The sequence below is a fragment of the Scyliorhinus canicula genome, chromosome 6 (genome assembly GCF_902713615.1).
Source record: "Scyliorhinus canicula chromosome 6, sScyCan1.1, whole genome shotgun sequence".
Lineage (NCBI taxonomy): Eukaryota > Metazoa > Chordata > Chondrichthyes > Carcharhiniformes > Scyliorhinidae > Scyliorhinus > Scyliorhinus canicula.
This window is the reverse complement of record NC_052151.1, coordinates 13,987,155-14,014,564: the sequence shown is the minus strand read 5'-3', so window position 1 is coordinate 14,014,564 and position 27,410 is coordinate 13,987,155. Positions and strand designations below refer to the sequence as shown.

Sequence of the window (27,410 nt, the reverse complement as noted above, 5' to 3'; positions counted from 1 at the left end):
TCTCTGTGTGGCAGCAGGCCGCTCTCTGTGTGGCAGCAGGCCGCTCTCTGTGTGGCAGCAGGCCGCTCTCTGTGTGGCAGCCGGCCGCTCTCTGTGTGGCAGCAGGCCGCTCTCTGTGTGGCAGCAGGCCGCTCTCTGTGTGGCAGCTGGCCGCTCTCTGTGTGGCAGCAGGCCGCTCTCTGTGTGGCAGCAGGCCACTCTCTGTGTGGCAGCAGGCCGCTCTCTGTGTGGCAGCAGGCCGCTCTCTGTGTGGCAGCAGGCCGCTCTCTGTGTGGCAGCAGGCCGCTCTCTGTGAGGCAGCAGGCCGCTCTCTGTGTGGCAGCAGGCCGCTCTCTGTGTGGCAGCAGGCCGCTCTCTGTGTGGCAGCAGGCCGCTCTCTGTGTGGCAGCAGGCCGCTCTCTGTGTGGCAGCTGGCCGCTCTCTGTGTGGCAGCAGGCCGCTCTCTGTGAGGCAGCAGGCCGCTCTCTGTGAGGCAGCAGGCCGCTCTCTGTGTGGCAGCAGGCCGCTCTCTGTGTGGCAGCAGGCCGCTCTCTGTGTGGCAGCAGGCCGCTCTCTGTGTGGCAGCAGGCCGCTCTCTGTGTGGCAGCAGGCCGCTCTCTGTGTGGCAGCAGCTCTCTGTGTAGCAGCAGGCCGCTCCCTGTGTGGCAGCAGCTCTCTGTGTGGCAGCAGGCCGCTCTCTGTGAGGCAGCAGCTCTCTGTGTAGCAGCAGGCCGCTCCCTGTGTGGCAGCAGGCCGCTCTCTGTGTGGCAGCAGGCCGCTCTCTGTGTGGCAGCAGCTCTCTGTGTAGCAGCAGGCCGCTCCCTGTGTGGCAGCAGCTCTCTGTGTGGCAGCAGGCCGCTCTCTGTGAGGCAGCAGGCCGCTCTCTGTGTGGCAGCAGGCCGCTCTCTGTGTGGCAGCAGGCCGCTCTCTGTGTGGCAGCAGGCCGCTCTCTGTGTGGCAGCAGGCCGCTCTCTGTGTGGCAGCTGGCCGCTCTCTGTGTGGCAGCAGGCCGCTCTCTGTGTGGCAGCAGGCCGCTCTCTGTGTGGCAGCAGGCCGCTCTCTGTGTGGCAGCAGGCCGCTCTCTGTGTGGCAGCTGGCCGCTCTCTGTGTGGCAGCAGGCCGCTCTCTGTGTGGCAGCAGGCCGCTCTCTGTGTGGCAGCAGGCCGCTCTCTGTGTGGCAGCAGGCCGCTCTCTGTGTGGCAGCAGGCCGCTCTCTGTGTGGCAGCAGGCCGCTGTCTGTGTGGCAGCAGGCCGCTGTCTGTGTGGCAGCAGGCCGCTCTCTGTGTGGCAGCAGGCCGCTCTCTGTGTGGCAGCAGGCCGCTCTCTGTGTGGCAGCAGGCCGCTCTCTGTGAGGCAGCAGGCCGCTCTCTGTGTGGCAGCAGGCCGCTCTCTGTGTGGCAGCAGGCCGCTCTCTGTGTGGCAGCAGGCCGCTCTCTGTGTGGCAGCAGGCCGCTCTCTGTGTGGCAGCAGGCCGCTCTCTGTGTGGCAGCAGGCCGCTCCCTGTGTGGCAGCAGGCCGCTCTCTGTGTGGCAGCAGGCCGCTCTCTGTGTGGCAGCAGGCCGCTCTCTGTGTGGCAGCAGGTCGCTCTCTGTGTGGCAGCAGGCCGCTGTCTGTGTGGCAGCAGGCCGCTCTCTGTGTGGCAGCAGGCCGCTCTCTGTGTGGCAGCAGGCCGCTCTCTGTGGGGCAGCAGGCCGCTCTCTGTGTGGCAGCAGGCCGCTCTCTGTGTGGCAGCAGGCCGCTCTCTGTGTGGCAGCAGGCCGCTCTCTGTGTGGCAGCAGGCCGCTCTCTGTGTGGCAGCAGGCCGCTCTCTGTGTGGCAGCAGGCCGCTCTCTGTGTGGCAGCAGGCCGCTCTCTGTGTGGCAGCAGGCCGCTCTCTGTGTGGCAGCAGCTCTCTGTGTAGCAGCAGGCCGCTCTCTGTCTGGCAGCAGCTCTCTGTGTGGCAGCAGGCCGCTCTCTTTGTGGCAGCAGGCCGCTCTCTGTGTGGCAGCAGCTCTCTGTGTAGCAGCAGGCCGCTGTCTGTGTGGCAGCAGGCCGCTCTCTGTGTGGCAGCAGGCCGCTCTCTGTGTGGCAGCAGGCCGCTCTCTGTGTGGCAGCAGGCCACTCTCTGTGTGGCAGCAGGCCGCTCTCTGTGAGGCAGCAGGCCGCTGTCTGTGTGGCAGCAGGCCGCTCTCTGTGTGGCAGCAGGCCGCTCTCTGTGTGGCAGCAGCTCTCTGTGTGGCAGCAGGCCGCTCTCTGTGTGGCAGCAGGCCAGTCTCTGTGTGGCAGCAGGCCGCTGTCTGTGTGGCAGCAGGCCGCTCTCTGTGTGGCAGCAGGCCGCTCTCTGTGTGGCAGCAGGCCGCTCTCTGTGTGGCAGCAGGCCACTTTCTGTGTGGCAGCAGGCCGCTCTCTGTGTGGCAGCAGGCCTCTCTCTGTGTGGCAGCAGGCCGCTCTCTGTGTGGCAGCAGGCCACTCTCTGTGTGGCAGCAGGCCGCTCTCTGTGTGGCAGCAGGCCGCTCTCTGTGTGGCAGCAGGCCGCTCTCTGTGTGGCAGCAGGCCGCTCTCTGTGTGGCAGCTGGCCGCTCTCTGTGTGGCAGCAGGCCGCTCTCTGTGTGGCAGCAGGCCTCTCTCTGTGTGGCTGCTGGCCGCTGTCTGTGTGGCAGCAGGCCGCTCTCTGTGTGGCAGCAGGCCGCTCTCTGTGTGGCAGCAGGCCGCTCTCTGTGTGGCAGCAGGCCGCTCTCTGTGTGGCAGCAGGCCGCTGTCTGTGAGGCAGCAGGCCGCTCTCTGTGTGGCAGCAGGCCGCTCTCTGTGTGGCAGCAGGCCGCTCTCTGTGTGGCAGCAGGCCGCTCTCTGTGTGGCAGCAGGCCGCTCTCTGTGTGGCAGCAGGCCGCTCTCTGTGTGGCAGCAGGCCGCTCTCTGTGTGGCAGCAGGCCGCTCTCTGTGTGGCAGCAGGCCGGTCTCTGTGTGGCAGCAGGCCGCTCTCTGTGTGGCAGCAGGCCGCTCTCTGTGTGGCAGCAGGCCGCTCTCTGTCTCTTGGCGTTGGGCCGCAGCATAATCCTGCACTCACGAGTCGGGATGTCATATATTCTGGGCTGAGGATTCCCCGATGCGAAGAGCTCGTCGTCGGGGTCTTCAATGTACAACACCTCTAGTTGTGGTTCGGATTTGGTACTGGGGTCGCCACGTCCAATGATGAAATCTTCGTCTCTGTCGTAGTTTTCTAGGACCATATCATTACTTTTTGTGTCGGAGCTGGCATTGGGCTCGCGATGTCCAAAGAAGAAATCAAGGTCTGAGTCATAGTCTCCAAGGACCATATCATCGTCTATGGCGGTGCTAACTGCTTGGTGCAAGGTTCTGCACAGGTTACTTTCAGCTACTGGTCGATTCAGGTGAAAGAATCTTGTTTTGAGGCTTTAAAAAATGTTTTTCTTGTTTTGGGACATTTCCCCTTTAAGTGGGCATGGTGCAGCACTCTGACGTCACAAAGTTTGTGACATAGAGCGTCGGAAGTGATTGCGCATGCGCAGATCGCTGTTCCTTTACTGCCCTTCTCTCAACTGCGCATGTGCGGCACCTTTACCAAGATGGCCACCAATCAAAATTGGCATTTGTTGCTTGCCTCCCTTGGCCTCATGGTTAGTATTGGCGCCTCTTTTACCGTTTTCTGTTGGGCTTTTTTGGGTTTTCCTCGCAGTATTGTTCGAATTTGCCCAGGACTGTCCAGAAGTCTCTCTTTTCTTGCCCTCTGGAGTACTTGAAGTTTTTGAAGATTTGTTCTGCATTTGCACTCGCAATTGTGAGCAGAAGCTCTGTCTTTTCAGCATTGGCCACGTCTTGTAGGTCTGCTGCTACCAGGAAGCTCTCAAACCTTTGCCTGAATGCCCGCCAGTTTGCACTGAGATTGCCGTGGCACCTGAGCCGCTGTGGAACTGGAACCTCGATCATCTTGCCTGGGTGTTGTTGCTGGTTGTCACTGTTTGCTGAGTTGTAACTGTATGGATTTAAACAGTCACTCCTTGGGACCATGTTTTGTTATGCTCTTGGCGTAGCATAAGCTGCTTCTTTGATGAACACTCTGACAAAGGAAGGTTCAGACTTGGAGATAGCTTTCACACATTTATTAAACTATTAACAATTCTCCTACTTGAATTCGACTCTCCTGTTAATCCTGCTATAGCTACTCAGACTACCTAACCAGTCTGCTACAATCCACGTGGTGGGTGTGATGTGTTTCAAATCAACCCTGTCTGTACTCACTAAGTGTCTCCACTAGAAAGAGACTGAGCATGTGTGCTGTGTCCTTTTATATGGGTAGCCCCCTTGTGGTAGTGTCACCTCTGGGTGTGTCTTGACTGCCCATTGGTTGTTTCCTATCTTACTGACCTATTGGTTGAATATCTGTGTGTCATGATGTCGCTGGTGCTCCCTCTAGTGTCTAGCTAGGTGTAGTGTATTTATATTAACCCTTTGTGTATTTACAGTGATGTATATCACCACAGTGGCAGCAGCAGAAAGGCCGGCACCTGTTTTCTCAGGAAGTCTCGCACCTGCAGATACCTAAACCCACTCCCTGCTGGCAATTCAAATTTATCCTCCAAGGCTTTCAAACTGGAGAAGCTCCCGTCAAAACTAGATCCCCCATCCTCCTAATTCCTGCCCTTTGCCAACTCCGGAACCCACCATCCAGCCTACCCGGCACAAACCGATGATTATTATAAATCGGGGTCCAAACCGATGCTCCCTCCACTCTCTTATATCTCCTCCATTGCCCCCGGATTCTCAGAACCGCTACTACCACCGGACTTGTGGAGTATCGGGCCGGCGAGAACGGGAGAGGTGCCGTTATCAGTGCTCTCAAATTGGTGTCTTTGCATGAAGCCGCCTCCATCCACTCCCATGCCGACCCCTCCCGCACTTCCTAATCATGGCTATATTAGCCGCCCAGTAGTAATTGCAGAAGTTCGGCAGCGCCAACCCACCCTCCCTCCAACTGGGCTCCAGCAACACTTTCTTCACTTGCTGGGTTTCACCCACCCACACTGCCCCAAATCACCCTATTCGCCCGTTTAAAAAGGCCTTTGGGATGAAGATGGGGAGGCACTGAACGACAAACAGAAATATGGGGAGGACAGTCATTTTCACGGTCTGTACCCTCCCCGCCAGTGATAGCGGGAGCATGTCCCATGTCTTAAAGTCCCCTTCCATATGTTCTACCAACCGGGATAGGTTTAACTTGAGCAGTGCCTCCCATTCCCAGGCCACCTGGATTCCCAGATATCCAAAGCTCTTCCCTACAATTCAAAGCAGCAGCTCTCCCAGTCTCTTCTCCTGTCCTCTTGCCTGGATCGCAAACATCTCGCTTTTCCCCATGTTCAATTTATAGCCTGAAAAATTGCCAAATTCCCCCAGGATTTGCATTACTTCCCACATCAGCTCCAACGGGTCCGAAATGTACAAGAGCAGGTCAACTGCATAGAGCCGCCCCCCCCCCCCCCCCCCCCCCCCACCCCGAACCAGCCCTTTCCAATTCCGAGATGCTCTTAACACCATGGCCAATGGCTCTATGGCCAGAGCAAACAGTAACAGGGAGAGGGGGCACCCTTGCCTCGTCCCTCGGTGTAGTTTAAAATACCCGACCTCAGCCGGTTCATACGCACACTCGCTACTGGTGCCGCACCCAGTCAATAAAGCCCTCACCAAACCCAAACCTTCCCAGCGCCTCCCACAGGTAATTCCACTCCACCCAATCAAAAGCCTTCTCCGCATCCATCGCTCCCACCACCTCCACCTCCTCTCCTTCTGAGGGCATCATAATAACATTTAGGAGCCTTCAAACATTGGCCTTGAGTTGCCTGCCCTTAACAAATCCTGTCTGGTCTTCCCCATCACCCCCGGGACACAGTCCTGTATCCTAGTGGCCAGTATCTTAGCCAGCAGTTTGGCATTCCCACATTCAGTAGAGAAATTGGCCTGTATGACCCGCATTGCTCCGGATCCTTCTTCCGTTTCAGGATCAATGAAATCGAGGCCTGTGACAATGTTGGAGGGAGGGCTCCCTTCTCTCTTGTTTCATTAAATGCCCTGAGCAGCAATGGGCTCAATATCTCTGAAAACTTCTTATAGAATTCCACCGGGTAGCTGTCCGGCCCCGGGGCCTTGCCCGACTGCATATCCTCCAGCCCCTCGATTATTTCTTCAATTTGAATTGAGGCTCCCAGCCCCTCCACCAGATCCTCCTCCACCCTCGGGAACCTCAACTGACCCAAAAAATTGCCTCATCCCCTCCACCCCAGCCGGCCATTCCGACTCATATAATTTACTGTAAAAGTCCTTGAACACCTCATTCACCCCCTTTGGGTCCAGGACCGTGATCCCACCTCTACTCTTTACTCTCCCTATCTCCCTGGCCGCCTCCCTTTTCCTGAGCTGGTACGCCAACATTCTGCTTGCCTTCCCTGTACTCATAGTTCGGCCCCCTAGCCGTCCCCAACTGTTCCACCACTTTCCCTATGGTCAACAGCCCAAACTCCGCCTGTAGCCTCCGCCGCTCCCTCAGTAGCCCCGTGTCCGGGGCCTCCGAGTATCTCCTGTCCACCTGGGGTATCTCCTCAACTAACCTGTCCCTCTCAGCCCGTTCCGCCTTCTCTCTGTGGGCCCGTATCGAGACCACTGCCTTCATAGCTTCCCAGACCGTCGCTGCAGAGACCTCCCCCGTATCATTTGTTTCCAGGTAGTTCTGGATGGACTTGTTAACCCACCCACAGATCGCTTTGTCCGCTAGCAACCCCACATCCAGTCTCCACAGCGGGCGTTGCCCTCCCTCCACACTAACTCATAGATCCACCCAATGTGGGGCATAATCCGACACTGCAATTGCCGAGTACTCAGTATCCACCACCTCCGGTATTAGCCCCCTGCTCAGAACAAAAAAGTCGCTGCGAGAGTATACCTTGTGGACATGTGAGAAAAAGGAAAATTCCTTCGCCCTTGGCTGTCCAAACCTCCGTGGGTCTAGTCCCCCCATCTGTTCCATAAACCCCTGCAATTCCTTTGCCACAGCCGGCCTCCTCCCTGTCCTGGATTTTGACCGGTCCAATTCCGGATCAATGACTGTGTTGAAGGCCTCTCCCATGATCAGGTTGTGTGACTCTAAGTCTGGGATCTTACCTAACACCCACCTCATAAATTCCACATCATCCCAGTTTGGAGCATATATGTTCACGCGTACCACTCGCACCCGCTCCAGCTTCCCACTCACCATTATGTACCTACCCTCTGTGTCTGACACTATTCTCCTTGCCTCGAATGCCACCCCTTTATTAATCAGAATCGCTACCCCCCCCCGGTCCTTGAGTCCAGTCCTGAATGGAACACTTGGCCAACCCACCCCTTTCTCAATCTCATCTGGTCTGTAACCTTTACGTGTGTCTCTTGTAGCATTGCCACGTCCACCTTCAGCCCCCTCAGATGCGCGGACACAAGTGCCCTCTTGACCGGCCCATTCAGCCCTCTAACGTTCCATGTAATCAGCCTGGTTGGGGGACTCGATGACCCCCCCCCCCCCCCCCCCCCCCGCCGTCGACTAGCCATCACCCTTTTTAGACCAGCCTCCAGCTCGCGTCCCCGGTCTCCTCGAGCCCACTCTCAGGCATCCGCATTCCCCCAGTAGCAGTTCCTCCCGTGTCAGCAAAGCAGCTCCCCCACCCCCCCCCCCCCCCCGGTAACAGCACCAGAAACCCAACCCCCCATATCAAACTTATCTCCTGCTCGCCCCCCACTGTGCTTCCGTGAGTCAGCTGACCAAGCTGACCTGATAGCACATAACCCTACTTATGCAAACCAGCACAAAAGTGATTGTCAACAAATCGCCTTTGCAATACTTTCCCCAAGTATTCAGTGTCTTTAGTTCACATCCAGTCTTTCCCCTGATGAAAGTCAATGCATCATCCGGTGTTTCAAAGTCAAATTCCCGTTCCTCATAGGTGGCCCACAGACGCGCTGGATACAACATCCTGTACTTCACCCCCTTCTTAAAGAGGGCCGATTTTGCCCGATTAAACCCAGCTCGCCTCTTGGCCAAGTCCGCGCCCAGGTCCTGATCAATGCGAAGCTCACAATTCTCCCACTTGCTGCTCCGTTCCTTCTTGGCCCATCGCAGAATGTTTTCCGTGTCCACGAACCGGTGCACATGTACCACCATCGCCCTCAGCGGCTCCTTCACTCGGGGCTTCCTCGCGAGGGCTCTGTGCACTCTGTCCACTTCCAGGGGCTAAGGGAACGCCCCAGGCCCCATCAAATTCTCCAACATGTCCGTCAAATAAGCCTTCGCATCTGATCCCTCACTGCCTTCAGGGAGGCGGACGATTCTCAGGTTCTGCCTCCTGGACCTGTTCTCCAGGTCCTCCAGCTCCTGCATTCTTTTCTGGCAGTCAGTCCGACGCATGCAGCCCAGTGGCCAGGGCACCCGGCCATCACGGCCGGTATGGGTACAGGATGGGGGTTTGGCCGCCCTCCCGGTGGGGGAGGGGGGTGATACGGGTGTGTGGGACGGGGATGGGGTCAAAGTGTTGCCTACTCACCCTGGCCACCCTGAGGAGGTTGTGCAGTTTCCTCTGTCACTGTGGGGGGGCGTAGTATCAAGGCAATACAACACTGTGTGTGTGGGGTGTAGTATCAAGGCAATACAACACTGTGGGGGGGTGTAGTATCAAGGCAATACAACATTGTGGGGGGGGGGTGTAGTATCAAGGCAATACAACATTGTGGGGGGTGTAGTATCAAGGCAATACAACACTGTGGGGGGTGTAGTATCAAGGCAATACAACACTGTGGCGGGGGGGTGTAGTATCAAGGCAATACAACACTGTGGGGGGTGTAGTATCAAGGCAATACAACATTGTGGGGGGGGTGTAGTATCAAGGCAATACATCACTGTGGGGGGGTGGTGTAGTATCAAGGCAATACAACACTGTGGGGGGTGTAGTATCAAGGCAATACAACATTGTGGGGGGGGGTGTAGTATCAAGGCAATACAACATTGTGGGGGGTGTAGTATCAAGGCAATACAACACTGTGGGGGGTGTAGTATCAAGGTAATACAACATTGTGGGGGGGGGTGTAGTATCAAGGCAATACAACATTGTGGGGGGGGTGTAGTATCAAGGCAATACAACATTGTGGGGGGGGTGTAGTATCAAGGCAATACAACACTGTGGGGGGGGGTGTAGTATCAAGGCAATACAACATTGTGGGGGGGGTGTAGTATCAAGGCAATACAACACTGTGGGGGGGTGTAGTATCAAGGCAATACAACACTGTGGGGGGGGTGTAGTATCAAGGCAATACAACACTGTGGGGGGGGGTGTAGTATCAAGGCAATACAACATTGTGTGGGGGTGGTGTAGTATCAAGGCAATACAACATTTTGTGGGGGTGGTGTAGTATCAAGGCAATACAACACTGTGGGGGGGGTGTAGTATCAAGGCAATACAACACTGTGGGGGGGGGGGTGTAGTATCAAGGCAATACAACATTGTGTGGGGGTGGTGTAGTATCAAGGCAATGCAACACTGTGGGGGGGGTGTAGTATCAAGGCAATACAACACTGTGGGGGGTGTAGTATCAAGGCAATACAACACTGTGGGGGGTGGTGACGTATCAAGGCAATACAACACTGTGGGGGGGGGGTGTAGTATCAAGGCAATACAACACTGTGGGGGTGTAGTATCAAGGCAATACAACACTGTGGGGGGGGTGTAGTATCAAGGCAATACAACACTGTAGGGGGTGTAGTATCAAGGCAATACAACATTGTGGGGGGGGTGTAGTATCAAGGCAATACATCACTGTGGGGGGGGTGTAGTCTCAAGGCAATACAACACTGTGGGGGGGGGGTGTAGTATCAAGGCAATACATCACTGTGGGGGGGTGTAGTCTCAAGGCAATACAACACTGTGGGGGGGGTGTAGTATCAAGGCAATACAACACTGTGGGGGGGTGTAGTCTCAAGGCAATACAACACTGTGGGGGGGTGTAGTATCAAGGCAATACAACACTGTGGGGGGGTGTAGTATCAAGGCAATACAACACTGTGGGGGGTGGTGTAGTATCAAGGCAATACAACACTGTGGGGGGGGTGTAGTATCAAGGCAATACAACACTGTGGGGGGGTGGTGTAGTATCAAGGCAATACAACACTGTGGGGGGTGGTGTAGTATCAAGGCAATACAACACTGTGGGGGGGGGGGGTGTAGTATCAAGGCAATACATCACTGTGGGGGGTGGTGTAGTATCAAGGCAATACAACACTGTGGGGGGTGTAGTATCAAGGCAATACAACACTGTGGGGGGGGGTGTAGTATCAAGGCAATACAACACTGGGGGGTGTAGTATCAAGGCAATACAACACTGTGGGGGGTGTAGTATCAAGGCAATACAACACTGTGGGGGTGTAGTATCAAGGCAATACAACACTGTGGGGGGGGGTGTGTAGTATCAAGGCAATACAACACTGTGGGGGGTGTAGTATCAAGGCAATACAACATTGTGGGGGGGGGTGTAGTATCAAGGCAATACATCACTGTGGGGGGGGGTGTAGTCTCAAGGCAATACAACACTGTGGGGGGGGTGTAGTATCAAGGCAATACATCACTGTGGGGGGGTGTAGTCTCAAGGCAATACAACACTGTGGGGGGGTGTAGTATCAAGGCAATACAACACTGTGGGGGGGTGTAGTCTCAAGGCAATACAACACTGTGGGGGGGTGTAGTATCAAGGCAATACAACACTGTGGGGGGGTGTAGTATCAAGGCAATACAACACTGTGGGGGGGGTGTAGTATCAAGGCAATACAACACTGTGGGGGGGGTGTAGTATCAAGGCAATACAACACTGTGGGGGGTGTAGTATCAAGGCAATACAACACTGTGGGGGGGTGGTGTAGTATCAAGGCAATACAACACTGTGGGGGGTGGTGTAGTATCAAGGCAATACAACACTGTGGGGGGGGTGTAGTATCAAGGCAATACATCACTGTGGGGGGTGGTGTAGTATCAAGGCAATACAACACTGTGGGGGGGTGTAGTATCAAGGCAATACATCACTGTGGGAGGGTGGTGTAGTATCAAGGCAATACATCACTGTGGGGGTGGTGTAGTATCAAGGCAATACAACACTGTGGGGGGGGTGTAGTATCAAGGCAATACAACACTGTGGGGGGTGTAGTATCAAGGCAATACAACACTGTGGGGGGTGGTGTAGTATCAAGGCAATACAACACTGTGGGGGGGTGTAGTATCAAGGCAATACAACACTGTGGGGGGGTGTAGTATCAAGGCAATACAACACTGTGGGGGGGGTGTAGTATCAAGGCAATACAACACTGTGGGGGGTTGTAGTATCAAGGCAATACAACACTGTGGGGGGGTGTAGTATCAAGGCAATACAACACTGTGGGGGGGTGTAGTATCAAGGCAATACAACACTGTGTGGGGGGGGTTGTAGTATCAAGGCAATACAACACTGTGGGAGGGTGGTGTAGTATCAAGGCAATACATCACTGTGGGGGGGGGGGTTGTAGTATCAAGGCAATACAACACTGTGGGGGGTGTAGTATCAAGGCAATACAACACTGTGGGGGGGTGTAGTATCAAGGCAATACAACACTGTGGGGGGTGTAGTATCAAGGCAATACAACACTGTGGGGGGTGTAGTATCAAGGCAATACAACACTGTGGGGGGTGTAGTATCAAGGCAATACAACACTGTGGGGGGGTGTAGTATCAAGGCAATACAACACTGTGGGGGGTTGTAGTATCAAGGCAATACAACACTGTGGGGGGTGTAGTATCAAGGCAATACAACACTGTGGGGGGGTGTAGTATCAAGGCAATACAACACTGTGTGGGGGGGGTTGTAGTATCAAGGCAATACAACACTGTGGGAGGGTGGTGTAGTATCAAGGCAATACATCACTGTGGGGGGGGGGTGTAGTATCAAGGCAATACAACACTGTGGGGGGTGTAGTATCAAGGCAATACAACACTGTGGGGGGGTGTAGTATCAAGGCAATACAACACTGTGGGGGGTGTAGTATCAAGGCAATACAACACTGTGGGGGGTGTAGTATCAAGGCAATACAACACTGTGGGGGGGTGTAGTATCAAGGCAATACAACACTGTGGGGGGGGTGTAGTATCAAGGCAATACAACACTGTGGGGGGTGTAGTATCAAGGCAATACAACACTGTGGGGGGGGGGGGTGTAGTATCAAGGCAATACAACACTGTGGGGGGTGTAGTATCAAGGCAATACAACACTGTGGGGGGGGTGTAGTATCAAGGCAATACAACACTGTGGGGGTGTAGTATCAAGGCAATACAACACTGTGGGGGGGGTGTAGTATCAAGGCAATACAACACTGTGGGGGTGGTGTAGTATCAAGGCAATACGTCACTGTGGGGGGGGGGTGTAGTATCAAGGCAATACAACACTGTGGGGGGTGTAGTATCAAGGCAATATAACACTGTGGGGGGGTGTAGTATCAAGGCAATACGTCACTGTGGGGGTGGTGTAGTATCAAGGCAATACAACACTGTGGGGGGTGTAGTATCAAGGCAATACAACACTGTGGGGGGGTGTAGTATCAAGGCAATATAACACTGTGGGGGGGTGTAGTATCAAGGCAATACAACACTGTGGGAAGTGGTTGGCTCAGCTGGCTATAGTGTGATGTAGAATGATGCCAAGAGGGTGAGTTCAATCCCTGTACCGGCTGTGGTAGTTCATGAACGCCTACTTTCGTACCCTGCCCAATGCTTGTTGTGGAGCGGTGGCCCTCAAGTTGGGTATTTAAAAACATTCATTTACAGGATGTGGCTGTCGCTGGCTAGGGCAGCATTTATTGCCCATCCCTAGTTGCCCTTCAGAAGGTGGTGGTGAGCTGCCTTTGTGAACCGCTGCAGTCCCTGAGTTGTAGGTACACCCACTGTGCTGTTAGAGAGGGAGCTCTAGGAGACCCAGCAACAGTGAAGGAACAAAGATATATTTCCAAGTCAGGGTGGCACATAAACAATTGTTTATCGATAACGGAGCGGGATGCCTATTGATCTTTGTGAACCGTGGCTAATTATAAAATACATTTATTTTACATTAAATTATTCTGGTCATATTAGTCATATGGTTGCAATTCCAGGAGAAACAGCTATGCAATCCAACCTGTTAAATTGTCAAGTATTGTTGATATCGGTTTATTCATATCGTATTTTTTTAAAATTTAGAATACCCAATTAATTTATTTTTTCCAATTAAGGGGCAATTTAGTGTGGCCAATCCACCTACTCTGCACATCTTTGGGTTGTGGGGGTGAAACCCACGCAGACACTGGGAGAATGTGCAAACTCCACACGGACAGTGACCCAGAGCCGGGATCGAACCTGGGATCTCAGCGCCGTGAGGCAACAGTGCGAACCACTGCGCCACTGTGCTGCCCTTATTCATATCGTATTTTGGAATATTATTTACTTGCGCCACCTTCCATTTTGATGAATAGGTTGTTTTTTCAAATTGGGAGGGAGTGTAGTATCAGATGGTTTCACAGGTCGGCGCAACATCAAGGGCCCGTACTGCGCTGTAGTGTTCTATGTTCTATGGTCAGATAGGTTTCAGATGGTTTCACAGGTCGGTGCAACATCGACGGCCGAAGGGCCCGTACTGCGCTGTAATGTTCTATGTTCTATGGTCAGATAGGCTTCAGATGGTTTCACAGGTCGGCGCAACATCGGGGGCCGAAGGGCCCGTACTGCGCTGTAATGTTCTATGTTCTATATATAGCTCTCTCTGCTGCCTTCTCTGTTGAGGAAGTGTAAATAAAGTCCTTCAATAATAGCTGTCTGCATTTAAGCATGTGTTAGTCGTATTCGGTGCAAGGCGCACCAATGATGTTTTTCCTTTTAATCATTCTCCCTCTTCCCAAATCCAAGCTCCCTCAAGGGTGGGAGGGGGCAGCAGCACTTTGAAGACAGGAGGAGACAGTGACTACGCAGGAGAATCGATGCTGTTGCCGCTGCAAGGAGATGGGCCACCTGATATAGAGCCAGTGTACTGTTCCTAGTTTTGGTCTTATCCACAAAGCTCATGACCAGCCCACTTGTGCCTTTGTTACTGTCCAGTCTGCTGCTTCAACACCTCAGTGAAGAGGACACTGGATCTGAGAGATTTTGTGAATGTGCCTAGTCACCGTCCTACCCCCACATCATGGTGGCTGCTATGGAAATCTGTCCCATAGTCATGGCTAACATTTTGGTCCTCCAAGTCCCAAGGCCAGAACTGAACCTAGGTCCCTCGTGCTGTGAGGCAGCAGTGCTAACCACTGTGCCACCGTGCCATCCCAGGTCCCTGGCACCGTGAGGCAGCAGTGCTAACCACTGTTCCACTGTGCTGCCTGAATTTTGAACAGGATAAACCAGCTTTGCTGTGGGGACTGGCAGATACACCGGCCCAACACCACAGACTTTGGTAGCCAAGCTTAGCAAAGCCTTTTGTACATCTGTTCACAGTCATACAGCAGGAGGCCATTCTGCCCATTGTGTCTGTGCAAGAGCTATCCAATTAATTCCACCCCCTCTATTCTTTCCCCACATCCCACCACTTTTCCCATCAAGTAGGTGTCTAATTTTCTCCTTTGGGAGTTATTGTTTCGACCACCCTCCCAGGCAGAGCATTCCCGATCGTAATAACTCGCTGCATTAAACAATTTCTCTTTACCCACCCTGGCCTTTTTACCAATTATGTCAAACTGTGTCCTTTTGGGCCTTTCCTTTATTTACTCTCCCAAACCCCTTCCTGATGTTGAACACCTTAATTACATATCCCTTAACCTTCTCTGCTGTAAGAGCAGTAAACGCTGTTTCTCCAGGTAACTGAAGTCATCCATTGTTGCATTCTGGTAAATCTCCTTTGCCTCTCTGTTGATGACCTTTGACTCATAGCTTTAACCCAACATTGCCAGATTTGCCAACGTTTCAGCAGAAGCTGGGAACGGGCGCAAGGGTCTCCAGAGGGCAGTCTTTGGGAGTTCAGGATGATGATGAGGAAAGAAAGATATACAGGAGGGAGGAGGGAGACTTTTCTAGCAGTCCAATCCCTGATACTTCTCTGCAATGAAGCCAGGATGAAGGAATATGGAGAGAATGATTAATAGGAGAGATTTTCATTCGCTTGGGGAAGGAAAAGAAAAATGTTTTTTCTCCATAAAATCTCATCACTTCCACCCAGCACAGGTGGCACTTTCCCAGTTGGCCCTCTCAGGTGGGTAGGCTGTTTCCTGCTGTCTGCTCCAGGCCTCTTCTGTCCTTTCTTTGATCTATTTTTCAACTTTTCAACTTCCACAGGTTCCCCATGATGGCCCATCCTCAGGACTCATCTCCTTCCTGCATCATTCCTTTTTCGTGTTCAATGTTTTCATTTTCTCTCTCTCTCTCTCTCGCTCTCTCTCTCTCGTTCTCTCTCAGACCAGCTTGATTTAGTTTTGTTTGATACCAGTTTCTTTTCTCTCACTCTCTTTCTCTCTCTATCTCACTCTCTCTCTCTCTCTCGCTCTCTCTCTCAGACCAGCTTGATTTAGTTTTGTTTGATACCTCCAGTTTCTTTTCTCTCTATCTCTCTCGCTCTCTCTCTCTCTCTCGCTCTCGCTCTCTCTCTCAGACCAGCTTGATTTAGTTTTGTTTGATACCTCCAGTTTATTTTCTCTCTACCTCTCTCGCTCTCTCTCTCTCTCTCTCGCTACCTCTCTCTCTCAGACCAGCTTGATTTAGTTTTGTTTGATACCTCCAGTTTATTTTCTCTCTATCTCTCTCGCTCTCTCTCTCTCTCTCTCTCGCTCCCTCTCTCTCTCAGACCAGCTTGATTTAGTTTTGTTTGATACCTCCAGTTTATTTTTTCTCTCTCTCTCTCGCTCTCTCTCTCTCTCTCTCTCTCGCTCCCTCTCTCTCTCAGACCAGCTTGATTTAGTTTTGTTTGATACCTCCAGTTTATTTTCTCTCTCTCTCTCGCTCTCTCTCTCAGACCAGCTTGATTTAGTTTTGTTTGATACCTCCAGTTTATTTTCTCTCTATCTCTCTCGCTCTCTCTCTCTCTGGCTCTCGCTCTCTCTCTCAGACCAGCTTGATTTAGTTTTGTTTGATACCTCCAGTTTATTTTCTCTCTCTCTCTCTCCCCCCCTCTCCCACCTTGATTTGGGCTCCCTCCTCTTTTGGACTCCTGTTAGGGGGTGCAGTTTGATCAACTGGGGTCAGGTGCTGCTGCTCCTGTGTGCTGCTGGCAGAGGTGTCTTACTTTGTGCTGCACTGTCGTTGCCTCCTGCTCTTTCAGTACTGATGCTGGCGTTGGTACTGAGTTCAAACCCTCCCCTCCCTCTTTCTCAATGCTGAAGCCTGGATTGCAGATGAGAGGATTGCTAATAAAGCACATTCAGGTGAGTAGGCCTGTCTTCTTGTTTTCATTCACTTTGGTTGTGTCATTCAATGGACAACACCGTTGCTGGAGCCGAGCCGCAGGGCAGCCTCACGGTAGACTTTCCTCATCGCACATCAGTAGGAGATGGAGTCAGCCATTCGAGTCTGCCCCAACAAAACCATGGCTCATCTTCTACCTCAACCCCATCTTCGTGTAACTCTTAACTCTCTTCATATCCAAACTCTGTCAACCCCTTTCTTGAATACACTCAACATTCAAGGGGCAGCACGGTAGCATTGTGGATAACACAATCGCTTCACAGCTCCAGAGTCCCAGGTTCGATTCCGGCTTGGGTCACTGTCTGTACGGAGTCTGCACATCCTCCCCGTGACTGCGTGGGTTTTCTCCGGGTGCTCCGGTTTCCTCCCACAGTCCAAAGATGTGCAGGTTAGGTGGATTGGCCATGATAAATTGCCCTTAGTGTCCAAAATTGCCCTTAGTGTTGGGTGGGGTTGCTGGGTTATGGGGATAGGGTGGAGGTGTTGACCTCGGGTAGGGTGCTCTTTCCAAGAGCTGGTGCAGACTCGATGGGCCGAGTGGCCTCTTTCTGCACTGTAAATTCTATGACAATTCCTCCTCATCTTCTGATACAGTGAGCCTGTGTTCTAGATTCCCCAGCAACACCTCAGTGTCTACCTTGTCAAGCACCTTGAAAGGTTCAATGAGATTCTCTCATTCTTCTAAACCCCAAGTGAAATGGGCCAATCTTTCCTTTTGGTTATTCGTTCCATGGGATGTGGGCAACGCTGGCTGGGCCCGCATTTATTTCCAATCCCTAATTGCCCTGCTCAGCCATTTCAGAGGACATTTAAGAGTAAACCACTTTGCCGTGGGTCAGGGGTCACATGGGAAAAAGATGGCAGATTTCCTTCCCTAAAGGACATGGGGGAGGGTTCTCCGCGCCGAAATTGTGCTTGGCACAGGGACGGACAATGGGCGTCAGACCTGCGATCGGGTCCGATGCTGCTCCCGCGATTCTCCATGGACCAGAGAATCGTCGCCAATCGCGCGTGCGGTCGATGCGGCGCCTGTCGGGGACTATTGAAAGAGGCCCCCGCGGCGATTCTCAGTCAGCAGCTGGCCGGGTTCCCGCCAGCGTGGTTCACTCATGGTTCTATCCGGTGGGCACTCCGTCTGCGGCGGCAGAGAATCTGGGGGGGGTGCGGGGGGATACATCACCGGGGGGGCCTCCAGGACACGGCCAGGCTCGCGATCAGGGGCCACCGATCAACGGGCGCGAGCGATCTAGGGGGTGGGGGGACGATATTGTCGGGGCCGGTCCGCAGTGTGGGTCCGCCATGTTGTGCGGGGACTCCGCCGCGCACATGCACGGACCTCCGGCCGGACGTACAGGGCCCCGCATCGGCAGCCGGAGCTGCGTGGACTACTCCGGGGCCCAGCAACCCCCCTGGCAAAGCGGAGAATCACCCTGCACTTTCTCCAGGTAAGTCCAGAGTGATTCATGCCCATTTTCCCGCAGGAGTATGGACATAGTCCCATTATCAGAGAATTCCGCGCACTATGTTTTTTTTTTACGACAATCGACATTGGTCTGACTTGTAATTCTAGATTTTTATTGAGTTCAAATTTCATCACCTGCCATGGTAGGATTAGAACCCGGATCCCCAGAGCATTGCTGTGGGTCTCTGAATTACTCATCCAGTGATAATACCGCAACCCATTGCCTCCCCATTGGACCATATGGCCCTCATCCAGGAACCTGTCTCCGGAACCTTCCTTGGGTAAGGAGATCAAACCCGGACACGTCTGGCCTCACCAATATCTTACACAACTGTAACAAAACCTCTTCATTCCAATCATTTTGTAACAAAAGCTGACATATAATTTGCCTTCCTAATTGCATGTTGTACCTGCATTTGTGGGCAGCACGGTGGCCTAGTGGTTAGCACAACCGCCTCACGGCGCTGAGGTCCCAGTTTCGATCCCGGCTCTGGGTTACTGTCCGTGTGGAGTTTGCACATTCTCCCCGTGTCTGCGTGGGTTTCACCCCCACAACCCAAAGATGTGCAGAGTAGGTGGATTGGCCACGTTAAATTGCCCCTTAATTGGAAAAAATAATTGGGTAATCTAAATTTATAAAAAAAAAAAGTACCTGCATTTGTGAATTAATGTACAAGGTCACCCAGGTCCCTCTGAATAAAAACACTGCCCAGTCTCTCATCAATCAAAAACATTCTGTATTTTTATTTTTCCTACCAAACTTCACAGTCACATTGCATCAACTAAACTGTCCATTCCCCCCCCCCCCCCCCTGACTTTGTATCAGTCTCATCACTCACTTTCCCACCTAACTTTGCCCTAAAATGCGGCAAGTCCAATAGCAGGCATAATAAACCTGCCAGCCGCCTGCAATGGCAGGCTTGTGTGTTATATCAAGTATTTCGAACATCATTAAATATTCATCCATGGGAAACACCCATTTCGCTGGAGGGTAGCATCTGACCGTCCTGTCCTGGCCTGACCTCAGTGACCCCTAACTCGGCACCCCTACACAGCGTTAATATTCTCTACAGTTTTGGACACCAGAAAGTAGACAGTGTTCAAATTCGGGGACACCTTACTTGAGTGTCTCACTGGAGCGCAGCCGAGGTCCGCCGTGATGGCCTCTACCCCCACTCTGCCCACAGGACCCTCACCAAGGGGACCACTCCGGCTTGGGACAAGGTCACCGTGGTGGTCAGTGTAAACGTCCTGCAGAAGGGGGCAGCCAGCCAGTGAAGGAAGAGGATGGATGATCTCCTCTGTTCCATGAGGGTAAATTGACCAACTCACACGCCCACAAACCCATCACACATTCACAAGGATCTCACCCGCTGCCACCTCAAGGGACACTCTGCAAATAGAAATCAGCAGTCACTGTCACACACCCTCACATCTCTGTCTGGCCTCATCTCCCCTGGAACCTGGGCTCTAATCGTGGGCTCCGCTCACCACCCACACACGTCAGGCATACTCATCAGCTTCCCTTGAATGCGTCTCGCTAACACTCTCTCCAGTTGTCTTCATGCAGGACAAGCTCACAATAAGGAGAGCTCCCAGGCTGGGGGTGGGGATCCCGAGATCAAGGCACTCATGGACTTTAAGAAGTGAGCCATAGAGCTGCCTGATGAGGACATAGACAGTATCTACACTGATGGTAAGGTCAGCAGTACAGCACCCAAGTGAGGATCCTGCACTAGGACATCAGTCCACACTGAGTGATCTCTCCAGTTTGCACTAATTATCTCTCCTTTATTTTGCAGATCCCTCTGGAAATCTTCCGAGGGCATCCACGAGCCAGGCCCTTAACTCTAGCCTCAACGACACCTCCGCCGAGGGTCCTGAGGACAACTGCTTTGAAAATCTGTCACACCCAGACCCTGCACCAACTCAGAGGCTCACAGCTCAGGGGGACCTGGTTCTAGAGAAGCCTCAGGGTCATAATCTAGTGAGCACATCACACCAACCGGTCCACAGCAGGTGGGACATCTGAGGTCACCGGGACTCGAAGGACAGGTGGAGGCCAGGAAACTGCTGATCCTCAGTCAGACGCCAAGCCTTCAGACGCAGCCCTTAATCAGCTGCTGGAGCAATAACCAAAGGAATATCAGGAAAGCATATCAGTTATACGCTGGAGGAGTCTGTCCACCTTCAGTGTGAGGTGAGAGCACCAGTATGCCAACACTCCGAGGTCAACACTGGTAGGGTGGCTGCCCCTTGTCCAGGGCGCCTGCAGGAGCAGCGCTCCATCATTGTAGCCCCCTGGGGGAATCCATCAATGACTACTGAAGAGAGGGGCAGGGCACCTAGATTTCTCTCCAGATGTCCCTTCTCCTCAAGGAGTCAGTCAGGAGCTCTCGGGCAGCCCATAGGGAAGACAAGCAGCTGGACACCCCGGGAAGGTCCGCCCAGGTAATTCTGAGACTGTCTGGCTGACCCCACTCCCTTCCTCCTGTGACCCCCAAGATCTCCAGCTCCACAGGACACACAAAGCAGGCCGAGGGCCTCCAGGTCTCGGCTAGCCAGAACTACTTGCCAAAGTGCTCACAGACAACAGGGCGTAGCAGTCAGCAGACTTCCTCCACCTCTGCTGTGGCTGTCAGGGCAGCACTGAGACATGGCGGAGAGTAAGGAAAGTGAAAAGGATGGAGTTACACAACATTGGCATGAGTGTTAACCACATGTCAATAATGTTCACAAAGATAAAATGCTCCCAATCATTTCATATCACCTTGAGCAGCATGGAGAGGAGAGTGCGAGAAGAGACTGAAATCCCACCAGAGTGCGGTGAGCAATCTGAGTGTGAGCTTGGTGTTTACAGCTCCTGAGGTGAAGTCAGGATTCAAACGTGTCGTTGGGAATGTGGAGCAGCTGATTGGGTGAGTACGGTCAGGTGAGTATTCATTACTCATCGCTTTTAGGTTGTATGGTCTTTATGTTGTGGTTTATAGTTTGTAAGGACTTTGTTCTGTAATAATGAGGTCCTGGAAGAAGGGCCCGAGATATTATTTGATTTTAAGCATCTTCCAAAAGGTTTAATTTAAAGGGATAAGCCATGGTTTGCTCCTCCTGCTTTATGTGGGAATATTTCCAGTTCCCAGGATCAGCATGTGTGCAGGAAGTGTCTCCAGCTACAGTTTCAGGAAGCCCGTGTTTCAGAGCTGGAGCAGCAACCGGTAACAGCGTGGAGCATTTGCGAGTCGGAGAGCATTGTGGCTGGCACGTATAAAGAGGTGGTCACACCGCAGACTCAGACTCCACAGGGAGGGAGGTAATGGGTGGCCACCAGACAGAGCAAGAGAGCGAGGCAGGCAGTGCAGGAATCTCCTGTGGCCATTCCCCTGCAGAACAGACATCCCATTTTGGATACTGTTGAGGGGAATGTTCTCTAAGAGGAAAGCAACAGCAGCCAAATTTGTCGCACCACGGTTGGTTCTGCTGCAAAGGGGAGGAGTAAAATGCAATAGTTATAGAGGATTCAATTGTAAGGGGAATAGACAGGTGTTTCTGTGTTCGTAAAACGAGACTCCAGGATGGTATGTTGCCCCCCTGGTGCTAGAGTCAAGGATGTCTCGGAGCGGGTACAGGACATTCTGGAGGGGGAGGGTGAACAGCCAGTGGTCGAGGTACCAACGACATAGGTTTAAAAAAGGGATGAGTTCTTGAAAGCAGAATATAGGGAGTAAGAGGTAGAGAGAAAACAGGGAAGTAGACCAGTCAGCCGGACGTCGGCAGTGGATTTTGATTGGATTGGATTTGATTTCTCATATGTACCGAGATACAGTGAAAAGTATTGTTCTGCGTACAGACCAGACAGATTGTTCCATACATGAAAAACCTAGGTCATACAATAGATACACAATGTAATATATAGACATAGGCATCGGGAGAGGCAGACAGGAGTGTAGTACTACTCGGTACAGAAGATGTGTGAAGAGATCAGTTCAGTCTGTAAGAGGGTCATTCAGGAGTCTGGTAACAGCGGGGAAGAAGCTGCTTTTGAGTCTGTTCTCAGACTTCTGCACCTCCTGCCCGATGGAAGAAGTTGGAAGAGTGAGTAAGCCGTGTGGGAGGGGTCTTTGATTATGCTGCTCGCTTTCCCCAGGCAGCGGGAGGTGTAGATGGAATCAATGGATGGGAGGCAGGTCCATGTGATGGACTGGGCGGTATTCACGACTCTCTGAAGTTTCCTTGCGGTCCTGGGCCGAGCAGTTGCCATACCAGGCTGTGATGCAGCCCGATAGGATGCTTTCTATGGTGCATCTGTAAAGGTTGGTACAGGTTAATATGGACATGCCGAATTTCCTTAGTTTCCTGAGGAAGTACAGGCGCTGTTGTGCTTTCTTGGTGATAGTGTTGACGTGGGACAACCAGGATAGGTTGTTGGTGATGTGCACCCCTAGGAATTTGAAGCTGTTGGCACCATTGATGCTGACAGGGGTGTGTATAATTCATCGTTTCCAGAGTCAATGACCAGCTCCTTCGTTTTGCTGACATTGAGAGAGAGATTTTCTCATTACATTGTTGCTAATTTGTTGCTAAGTGTGCTTTACACTTAATTTGCTCTGTTGAATCACCTTGCTCTAGAGTTGCCAGGTATCTTTCTGATACCACAATGAGGTTCAAGTTCAAGTGCTGATCAATAACTCAATACACCAGTTAGTAAGGTTCAAATCAAAACACATTTATTATATACAGTCAATCGCTACTCATGCATAAAATACTACTCACTAAGCTATTTCTAACACTAACAGGCCAATACTTAGCTTTGGAAAAGGGACCCACAAGGTCAGGGGAACAATTGGCCTCTCGTTTGATCCTGAGTCTGCAGGCTTCCAGCTGGTATGGACTAATGGTTAGAAGCGCCTATCTCGTAGCGTGTGTTGGTTGGTTGGTGCAGCTGCTAGGCAGGTCACGGTCAAGAGTTGTTTCGAGCTGCTGAGAGACCCTGCCAAGAAGAACAAATTGAACTTGGGGACTCTACTTTATAGTCCCCAGGGGCTTCGCGCCCTTTTGGGCGGGCCCCCGTACCTGGTTCCAAGTGATTGGACTGAGTTCTGATCACTTGGATTGATTTCTCCAATACTGGAGCTGTTCCCTGATCGCTGGGCGGTTCCTAAGTGTCCGTTGGCCTTCCTTTGTCTTGGCTCCTGCTGGCGGCAAGGAGTCTGGCTCGGCCTCGATTATCTTAACTGTTTCAATTGTTCCCGGGGATCGCTCATCAATATGTAGATGGTCGTCAGTTTCAGTGCTGTCTGGGTTTCTGCAAGTTCTAATATACAGGAGATTTTGCACCTGTTTGTTTTCCTGCGTTTGGCCATTTCTCCCTGCATTCTTAGCGAATCTCCATTTTAAAGTCAGGAAGTGGCCAACCCAGGTGGCTACAACATCATGACACCAGGTTCTCTATCTCCCTCCTGCACTCTGACTCATCGTTGTTTGAGATCCGACCCACTACGGTCATGTCATCACCAAACTTGTCGATGGAGTTGGAGCCAGATTTTGCCACAGTCGAGTGTGTACAGGGAGTAGAGTAGAGGGCTAAGTACGCAGCCTTGCGGGGCCCCGGTATTGAGGACTATCATGGAGGATGTGTTGTTGTTTATCCTTACTGATGTGGTCGATGGGTCAGGAAGTCAGAGCTGTAGTCAATGAATAATAATAATCCTTATTAGTGTCACAAGTAGGCTTACATTAACACTGCAATGAAGTTACTGTGAAAAGCCCCTCAGAGATCGTCTATTCGGATACACAGAGGGAGAATTCGGAATGTCAATTCACCTAACAGCACGTCATTCGGGACTTGTGGGAGGAAACCGGAGCACCCGGAGGAAACCCACGCAGACACGGAGAAAACGTGCAGATTTCGTACAGACGGGAATCGAACCTGGGATCCTGGAGCTGTGAAACAACTGTGCTCCCGGCGTGTCCTCACCAACATGGCAGGGAGTCCTCGCCAACATGGCAGGGTGTCCTCACCAACATGGCTGGGAGTCCTCACCAACATGGCTGGGAGTCCTCACCAACATGGCAGGGTGTCCTGGCCAACATGGCAGGGAGTCCTCGCCAACATGGCAGGGTGTCCTCACCAACATGGCTGGGAGTCCTCACCAACATGGCTGGGAGTCCTCACCAACATGGCAGGGTGTCCTGGCCAACATGGCAGGGAGTCCTCGCCAACATGGCAGGGAGTCCTCAGCAACATGGCAGGGTGTCCTCGCCAACATGGCAGGGTGTCCTGGCCAACATGGCAGGGTGTCCTGGCCAACATGGCAGGGTGTCCTGGCCAACATGGCAGGGTGTCCTCGCCAACATGGCTGGGAGTCCTGGCCAACATGGCAGGGTGTCCTCACCAACATGGCAGGGTGTCCTCGCCAACATGGCTGGGAGTCCTGGCCAACATGGCAGGGTGTCCTCACCAACATGGCAGGGTGTCCTCACCAACATGGCTGGGAGTCCTGGCCAACATGGCAGGGTGTCCTGGCCAACATGGCAGGGTGTCCTCGCCCCCACACCCACACCACCCTCACCCCCACACCACCCTCACCCCCTCACCCCCATCCCCACACCACCCCCACACCACCCCCACACCCACACCACCCTCACCCCCACCCCCACAAGACCCTCACCCCCACACCACCCTCACCCCCTCACCCCATCCCCACACCACCCCCACACCACCCTCACCCCCACACCACCCTCACCCCCACACCACCCTCACCCCCACCCCCACACCACCCCCACACCACCCTCACCCCCACCCCCACAAGACCCTCACACCCACACCACCCTCACACCCACACCCACAAGACCCTCACCCCCACACCCCCCTCACCCCATCCCCACACCACCCCCACACCACCCTCACCCCCACACCACCCTCACCCCCACCCCCACCCCACACTCACACCCACACCACCCTCACCCCCACCCCCACACCACCCTCACCCCCACACCCACACCACCCTCACCCCCACACCACCCTCACCCCCACACCACCCTCACCCCCACACCCACACCACCCTCACCCCCACACCACCCTCACCCCCACACCACCCTCACCCCCACACCCACACCACCCTCACCCCCACACCACCCTCACCCCCACACCCACACCACCCTCACCCCCACACCACCCACACCACCCGACCCCCACACCACCCTCACCCCCACACCACCCTCACCCGCACACCCACACCACCCTCACCCCCACCCCCACACCACCCTCACCCCCACACCCACACCACCCTCACCCCCACACCACCCACACCACCCTACCCCCACACCACCCTCACCCCCACACCACCCTCACCCCCTCACCCCCATCCCCACACCACCCCCACACCACCCCCACCCCCACACCACCCTCACCCCCACCCCCACAAGACCCTCACCCCCACACCACCCTCACCCCCACACCACCCTCACCCCCACACCACCCTCACCCCCTCACCCCATCACCACACCACCCCCACACCACCCTCACCCCCACCCCCACAAGACCCTCACCCCACACCACCCTCACCCCCCACACCACCCTCACCCCCACACCACCCTCACCCCCTCACCCCATCACCACACCACCCCCACACCACCCTCACCCCCACCCCCACAAGACCCTCACCCCCACACCACCCTCACACCCACACCCACAAGACCCTCACCCCCACACCACCCTCACACCACCCTCATCCCCTCACACCACCCCCACCCCACACCACCCTCACCCCCACACCACACTCACTCCCCCACCCTCACTCCCACACCACCCTCGCCCCCCTCACACCACCCCCACCCCCACACCACACTCACCCCCTCATCACCCTCACCCCCTCACCACCTCCACCCTCACCCTGCAGCAAAACCTCGCGGCTCTGAAACTTAATCCCCTGGTTAATGAAAGCCAACACACCATACACCTTCTTAACAACCCTATCAACCAGGGTGGCAACTTTGAGGGATCTATGTACGTGGACCCCAAGATCCCTCTGTTCCTCCACACCTCCAAGAATCCTGCCTTTAACCCTGTATTCAGCATTCAAATTCGACCTTCCAGAATGAATCACTTCACATTTATCTCAGTTGAACTCCATCTGCCACTTCTGCGATCTTCATCCTGTCAATGTCCTGTTGCAACAACCCTCAACACTGTCTACAACTCCACCAACCTTCATATCATCGGCAAACTTACTAACCCACCCTTCCACTTCCTCATCCAAGTCATTTATAAAAAGCACAAAGAGCAGAGGTCCCAGAACAGATCCCTGCGGGACACCACTGGTCACCGACCTCCAGGCAGAATACTTTCCATCCACTACTACTTGCTGTCTTCTTTCGGCCAGCCAATTCTGTATCCAGACAGCCAAATTTACCTGTATCCCATGCCCCTAACTTTCTGAATGAGCCTACCATGGGGAACCTTATCAAATACCTTAGTGAAATCCATATACACCACATCCACTGCCCGATCTTCATCAATGTGTCTTGTCACATCCTCAAAGAATTCAATGAGGCTTGTGAGGCATGACCTGCCCCTCACACAGCAATGCTGACTATCTTTAATCAAACTATGTTTTTCTAAATAATCATAAATCCTATCTCTCAGAATCCTTTCCAATATTTTGCTCACCACAGACGTAAGACTGATGGGTCTGTAATTCCCAGGGATTTCCCTATTCCCTTTCTTGAACAGGGGAACAACATTCGCCTCCCTCCAATCATCCGGTACTACTCCAGTGGGGAGTGAGGACGCAAAGATCATCGCCAACGGCGCAGCAATCTCCTCCCTCGCTTCCCGTAGTAACCTTGGGTATATCCCATCAGGCCCAGGGGACTTATCTATCCTGATGCTTTTCAAAATTTCCAGCACATCCTCCTTCTTAATATCAACCTGTTTGAGTCTATTAACCTGGTTCACACTGTTCTCATGGGCAACAAGGTCCCTCTCCCTAGTGAATACTGAAGCAAAATATTCATTTAGGGCCTCCCCTATCTCCTCAGACTCTAGGCACAAGTTCCCTCCACTATCCCTGATCGCCCCCTTCTCACTCTGACCATCCTCTTATTTCTCACATAAGTGGAGAACACCTTGGGGTTTTCCCTAACCCTTCCCGCCAGGGCTTTTTCATGCCCCCTTCTTGCTCTCCTAAGTCCATTTTTGAGTTCCTTCCTGGCTACCTTGTAACCCTCTAGAGCCGTGCCAGATCCTTGCTTCCTCAACCTTGTGTAAGCTTCCTTCTTCCTCCTGACTAGAAGCTCCACTTCTCTTGTCATCCAAGGTTCCTTCACCTTACCATTCCTTCCTCGTCTCAGTGGGACAAAACTATCCAGCACTCGCATCAAATGCTCCGTAAACAACCCCCACATTACTGATGTGTATTTCCCCAAGAACAATTGTTCCCACTTTATGCTCCTCAGCTCCTGTCTAATAGCAGTATAAT

At 53.3% G+C, this 27,410-nt stretch overlaps 1 protein-coding gene across 3 annotated transcripts in view; it reads left to right on the top strand.

The window, feature by feature from the left end:
- Positions 1-16,417, top strand: part of susd4 (sushi domain containing 4) — a 223,200-nt gene extending 206,783 nt beyond the window's left edge. For all 3 annotated transcript variants that reach the window (XM_038798984.1, XM_038798982.1, XM_038798983.1), the window contains one exon: positions 15,348-16,417. In XM_038798984.1, the coding sequence (XP_038654912.1) occupies positions 15,348-15,358 (11 nt within the window). In that variant the 3' untranslated portion in view covers positions 15,359-16,417. The remainder of the gene's footprint in view (positions 1-15,347) is intronic.
- The last annotated feature ends 10,993 nt before the right edge of the window (positions 16,418-27,410 follow it).